This window comes from Emydura macquarii, unplaced genomic scaffold (genome assembly GCF_026122565.2).
Source record: "Emydura macquarii macquarii isolate MOO-44397 ecotype Brisbane River unplaced genomic scaffold, CSIRO-AGI_Emac_v2 contig_196, whole genome shotgun sequence".
NCBI lineage: Eukaryota > Metazoa > Chordata > Testudines > Chelidae > Emydura > Emydura macquarii.
The window spans coordinates 65,409-71,954 of record NW_027130333.1 but is presented as its reverse complement, the minus strand read 5'-3'; the positions used below and the strand labels follow the sequence as shown (position 1 = coordinate 71,954).

The 6,546-nt window shown below is 62.0% G+C and overlaps 1 protein-coding gene across 1 annotated transcript; it reads right to left on the bottom strand.

The window, feature by feature from the left end:
• Positions 1-4,406: 4,406 nt before the first annotated feature.
• LOC137150695 (ribonuclease-like) lies at positions 4,407-4,844 on the bottom strand. Its single transcript, XM_067544671.1, has one exon. The coding sequence runs from the start codon at positions 4,842-4,844 to the stop codon at positions 4,407-4,409; it is 438 nt and encodes a 145-aa protein (XP_067400772.1).
• Between the last annotated feature and the right edge of the window lie 1,702 nt (positions 4,845-6,546).

The following is a 6,546-nucleotide window of genomic DNA, read 5'->3' as shown; positions in this document are numbered from 1 at the left end:
CTTGGCCAAATGTGAGGATAAAAATCACCAAGGGGGTGACCCAGGGACTTCTTAATGACAACTGGCAGAGGGCGTAAGGGTTACAGAAATCCCCTGGGTCTGGGATTTACGTTCCAGTTCACCTGAAAATGGCACGGCTGGGTCTCTAACAACAGCCTGCCTCAGACTGGTTCTTTGAATCATTGCAGGACATGTGCACAGGGGATGTTGAAGGAGTTGCATATCCACACTAAAAATCGTGCTCTGTGAGTGAAGGTGGGCTACCAATAGTGATCCACGTTCTCCTGGCTGGCAGCGGGGGCGAGATGCTTATCTCACTCGGGCGGGGCTCATGCAGCTTGATTTGCAGCGCGCATCCGCCCGTACGGCTGAGCTGAAGGATTGTGAGATCCTCCGAGAGAGGAAACGAAGACGAAGCGTTAACAGCAGGCTCCTTGTTAGGGGTCAGCCAACGGACTTTTGGAACAATTTCTAGGAGGTGCAGCTGAACCCCCTGTTATGCCTGCAGGATCTGATGAGAAGGGAGGTCACAACCACACGGGCTGAAACCGCTGGGGAAAGGATTTGGAGACAAGCCATCCTGTCGGACATAGGGACGTCTTGTTCGGTTTAGGCTCGAAAAAGCACCTTACGATTTTGTTCCGTATGCCGCTATTCGTGTCCAATACTCCGACTCGCCTCCCTCTGCACGTCGGGCGCCAGCTCAGTCTTGTTTTCACTCCGTATCTCAGCTGTACGCCCGACCTGATGCTTACCAGGTCCCTGCGGGCGCCTGGCGGGAGCTCGAGGTTGGGCGTGTGCCTGCACAAAGGGAACCGGGCTTGCAAGTCAGTGCGTGCGTTGATCCCAAAGGCTGGTGGCTTCCCAGCAAGCCACCCTCACGCAAAGGGAGGGTGGGGGGCGAGGTAGCCCGGGAAGCGTCCGAGGGTGAAAGGGGCTTTTAGTCAATTCACTTCAACGCAAGCCCCCAAGGACGTTTGAAGTCCCAGCTCTTGGCGACGAAGGGCAGGGTGTCCAGCTTTGATCGGGCTGGGCGCCCGGCCTGGCTCGCCGCACGGCACTCGGGTGGGGGGGCGTCACGTGTGGTCTCTGCACTTCAGACAGATTCACAGGGCTCACTGGGGAAGGGGATAAACTGCCACCGCCCCTCTGCCTGATTCCCCCCCCCCCCCCGGCCTGCGCTGCCCACCCCATTGCCGGTCATGCACTCTCCATCTCCTGCAGCGGCCGAGACCCCTCCCCGGGACCCCCCACTCCTCCAGCAGCTCCCCCCAGCAGGCCCATCCCTCGCTGCTGGTCAGGCCAAGGGGGCTGGCAGCCGGGCTCCGTCCCCAGCCTCGGCACTGAACGCAGAAACTCCTCGGGCCTCAGAGCCTGCCGGGAGCTGGATGGCTCCTTCGGGGCTCGGGAGGGGCTTCCCTGCCAGGTTCCCCCAGGGCAAAGTGACTCACCTCCTGGGCGCCCCCTCGCAGCCAGGGGCTTCTCCCCACCCCAGCCCTACTGCCCGGCCGGCTGTGATCTGCTTCTCCAGCCAGGCCACTCTGGGCTCTCCCCGCCTTTGGGGTGACCCACAGTCCAGTCCACACCACAGGGAAGCCCCGTCTCATGGCCTGGATGCCTGGTCATTGGTGCCCCGGCAGCCGGCCTTTCTCCCTGGGATCTGGAGAGCTGAGGGGAACCCAGGCTCCGGGCTCCAGCACAGGGACCCTGATTTAGGCAGCTAAGGATCATCCCTTCAATCCCCCGCCGCTTCCCTGGACCGCCCCGCCCTGTCCCTGCCCGTCGGGGCCTTTCCCGGTCCCTGATCCGCTGTTTCCGCCCTGCCCTCCCAGCTTCTCCCCAGCTGGCTACGGAGGAGAGTCAGCCAAGCTGCTCCCAGCTTCCCCAGCAGCCGCTGGGCTGCGTTTCCCACAGTCCTTCCAGCCGCCCCAGTCGGAGCTAGGAGTGGGGTGCAGGGGTCTGCTCTGCCACATGCCCGACTGCTTTGGCCCTGGGCAGAGAAAATCTCGTGACTCCTCGCTGGGGGAACCAAAGCCAGACCAGGTCCGCAACCCTCCTGGAGATGAAGCCCAGGTAGATTTTTCCTGCATGAGAGTGATCTTGTGTGTACGCGTCTAGCAGCCGCACGCCCGGGGGCAAACCGACAGGCCTTGCAGCCCGGCTCAGACTGGGGCGTTTGCCAGGGAGACGCCTGGCTGGGAGCCGAGGAGAAATCATTTCAAAATACCCCTGGGGACGGGGCTAGAATCAGCCCATCTCTCAGCCGGCTGGCTCCACCGCTCAGCGAGTAGCTGCCACGCACTGGGAGGTCTGCACCTCACCGGGGTGTAGCCTGCTCTTCCGGACTGGCAGGAGGGATTTTTGTGCCAGGGAACATCCGAGAATTTACCTCTAGGATCCCCAGCCCCACCCCGGAGTCAGTCTCTTTAGGTACATTTTGTTTTTGCATGAGCCTAATTGGAGTTTTGCAAGTCGGTCCCACCGTCCTGAAGCCCCCCCCCCCCCATTTCCGCCTGCCCCCCCCCCCCCCCCCGACCTGGGAAGGGCAAAAGTTCCGGGCGGGGGGTATCCCATGGATCACAACGTCACAGCAAAGTGCAATGCCCCGGGATCCCTTGGGTAGGACATTAGGATGGGACATACCTGTCTCTTCTGGGGTGTGTGACCAGAAATGGAACCAGTCGTGCACCCGTGTGTGTGTGTGTGTGCGTGTGTGTGTGTGCCTCTGTGTGTGCTATCTCTGCAAAACCGTTCCAGTGTCAGTATCTACAGTGGATGCACGTGTGTGTGTGTGTGGGCGCGTGTGTCTGCGTGTCTGTATGGGCAGCACATCTCTCCTCCCACACCAGGGTCCCCCAGTGTCCCCCCATATTCCAGGGGCTCTGGGCACTCCCCCCACCATGTTCCCCTCCCCACCACTATCTTCCTCTCCAGGAGATCAGCGACGGGGCTGCCCATACGTCACAAGAGGGCGGGCGGAGGTGTTGGTCTTCGGGAACCTGCCGATGGTGCCGTGGGACTCGGGTTTTCTGATTCCCCCACTAGCCCCATCCCCGAGAGGGTGGAACCGGTCTCCGGGAGCGACCCGCAGTCAGCGCCATCGGTCCAGCTAATTTTAAGATGGGGTTGTGTGCGAGAGCCAGGGGCTAGACCAGGAGACTCGAGCCAACAACTCCCGGTTTACATGGTCGCGACGCCGAACGTCCGGGACGCAGGCTCTTCCCCTCTGAATAATCTCACCGCCCACTGCCTGCCATCCACTGCCGCCAGCCCCTGTGTGGGCCTGGAGGAGCCACTTCCCCGTCTGTGCCTCGGTTTCCCACACGGGGAGATCTGTGCTGCATCATGGCAAAGGGGCGCTGCGGCAGTTTGCTCGGCATTTTCTGCTATATGTGGGAGCAGCAGAGCAGGGGGTGACAGGGCAGGGATGGGAGATGCCCAGCTCTGCCTCCCTCCTGCAGACCCCGCTGGGACAGAGCCCCATGTGTGGCCGTGGGGCACAGGGATCCTTCCAGCCCCATGGAGACTTTGGCTGCAAGCAGATGAGTCATTCCCTGGCAAACCACAGAGGAGAGAGCTTCGCTCCCGGATCCCCTGCCCTGACGCGTGCCCGGAGCCAGCCGGAGCCCTGCGGAGCCGGGCCAACATCGTGGCTGCTGCCCTGCAAACAAAGAGGTCCTGGACCCCGTTATCCACCTCCCACCAAGCTGCCCAGCCGGCGGCCAGACGGGGACACGGGGCAAGGCCCCGTGCCCGATTCCCCACCCCCTTGAGCCAGCCGGGTCTGGGGCCAGATCCGAGCCAGTGCCCCCCTACAGAAGAAAGGCTCCAACCCCAGGAACCAGCTGGTGCCCCTGACCTGGGGCTGGATCGGAGCCGCTGCACCTCGGACCGTAGCATTCCCTGATCCTGCTAAACAATCCGGCTGCATTCCCCACGTGCCGCGGGGGTTAAATAACCAGCGCGAGCCAGTGACCCCGCGCCGGGACCCCACAGACACACACTCCCCCTCATCCTGCTTGTGCAAGGAAGCATTTTATTGAGAGAAGCAGTACTGACAGCTTCCCCGGGGCTGCGCCTGAAACAACACACACGCAACACCCAGTGGGTCAGTGCAACACTGCATGATGGGCACCGGGGGAACCAGGTGTGTTTGGCTCCTGCCCAGATGGGCGGGTGAGGGGCTCAGGCTGGGGTTCTCAGATCTAGCTGGGGGCTGGACTCCCCTTGTCGCTGGGAACCAGGCACCCGGCGTGGGAAATCCTCCCTGCCGGGCTGTGGGAGAAGGGGTGACACCGAATGTCCCCGTGGAGACTCCCAGCGGGTGTTGCCCGGGAGGGGCAGATAGGAGGGCCAGTGGGGGATCAGGGGACCCCAGCTACCGGCCCGGTGCCAGCCCCGTGGCCCTACAGGACTCTGTCGAAGTGCACAGGCAGCCTCTGGCGACAGGCCACGCGGATCCGGCGGGTCTGGACGCTGGCCCGGTAGTTACAGCGCCCCGGGCTGGAGCCGGGCGCCACCCGGCAGGTGGTGAGGCGAAAGGCTGCGTTGCTGTCGCAGAGGTTTCGACCGTGGCACCGCCCTGCCCCGCGGCAGATGGCCTGGAGCAGAGCGGCTGGGGCATGGACGAAGGTGTTGGTGGGTTTGCAGACGGGGCGGGTCAGGCCGCGGCGCCGCATCAGGGTGTTGCAGTAGATCCGGTCGTTGGGGGCCCCGGTTTTGGGGAAGTCGACGTGGCGGGTCAGGAACTGCCGGTAGCTGGCGCCTTCGCTGAGCTGGGCCAGGCCGGCGGCCAGCAGGACCAGGAGCAGGAAGAGCCCGGGGCGGGGTCCCCTCAGGGCCATGGCCGTGTGTGTCGCTGGATCGACCTGCAGTGGGGAGAGGGGGCTGGATGGGGACAGCGCGAGGGGGGATCTGCCTCCTCCATGGAACCTCCTGGGTCCTGCCCCCTCCTCTCACATCAACCCACTGTGCCCCAAATGCTCTAAAAATAGGCGAGTTATTATTTTTATCTCATGGCGCCTCCAGATTCTACCGAAGATCTTTGCCCCATTGTGCCAGGCACCGCACAGACCCCAGGTGAGATCAGGGCCCTCCCTCCTACTCCCCTCCCCTAGGTGGAGATAGAACCCAGGAGTCCTGACTCCCAGCCCCGCTGCTTTAACCACTAGATCACGCTGCCTCCTGGAAACCAACCCTGCTGTTTCAGCCCCACGGGAGGCTGTTCTCTCCTCTCCCCCGGCTGCTGGGATCTCTCGCAACTCACCCGAGTCCTTCTTTCTTCGCTGGTGTCGGAGCGATGGATCCTGGCCTCTGCCGCACCGAACCTCGCCCTGATCCTCCTTCCCGCCTTGGGGCGTTTTATATAGACATGACAGGGGAGGAGTGGGAGGGCAAATCCAGTAAACAATTGGGACATCCTGATACCTGGTAATTAAAAGCACTGACGGAGCAAGCGGGGCAGGGGTGGGGAACACACAGCACCTGTCCTCCTAGATATCTGCACTCCATAGCATCATCTCAGGATGTGTCTACCCAGCCAGCGAAGGTGCGATTGTCGTGTGGGCAGGCAGAGCTGGGCCAACTTCCACCCAGCTAGTGTGCGCAGCGATGGCACAGAGCACAGAGGTGTCTGCCCCTTGCACCAGCCCGCCGGGGACACGGCGTACCTACTCTGCTTGGTGGTCCTTGCTGAAGGCCAGGCCACCGTGTCTCCACTGCTCGTTTTACCTGCATTAGCAAGACAAAAGCCAGCGCAGGAACCCCAGCGCGTGCTACAAATACTCTTGGTCTGCGGTGTAGATGGACCCAGAGGCCTCACCCACCGGCACCTTCCCAATCCAGTCATGGCCTGGAACCTCACCGCTCGGCTGGTGCCCGTCAATCTTAATCCACAGCCCCCTCCTCTCCCAGCCTTCCCTCCGCCGGCAGCTCTGGGCCTGAATGACGAACGGCAAAAACGGCATCCGATTACCAGGCCATCGCATTGCTGAAAGCACAGCAGGAAGAGACTGGGAGACAGAGCTCTCCATCCAAACACAGCCAGGGTTGAGATTTTGCCATGCACCGAATGAATGTGGAGGCCACGAAAATGAGTGGGGAACTGGGTGCCTAAATCCCTTTGGCAATTTGAAGGTGGCGGTCACACCACACGTGTCCCTTGCGCCGCACTGCTCTCAGCACTGGAAGAGTGGATATTAGCCAGTTTCCGGTAGGTCAAACTCCCCCAGAGCACATTAAAAACCAGTCTCTCGCCGGATTTGAACTCAGAGCACCTCCAGCACAGGGCCAGACCCCAAACCGCTGAGCAACGAGCCTGGATGATAACCAGAGTAGCACCCCGAGGGCCAGCTGTGATGACACACCTCACCCCGCCTGCCTTCTAATTATGGTACTTCTGGGAATGGTGTGACCCCACTGCCGCCGGTGTGACCGCGCACGCATGGTGCATAGGAGGTCATGCCCCACGGAGGACACCGTTTTGAAGAGCTCCACCCCCGTGCACGCGAGGTCACGTTGGGTTGGGGCCACAGCATTTAATTCTTC

Bases quoted from the DNA above. Each gene is read 5' to 3' on its own strand.
- LOC137150695 (XM_067544671.1), bottom strand. From the start codon at position 4,844: ATGGCCCTGAGGGGACCCCGCCCCGGGCTCTTCCTGCTCCTGGTCCTG.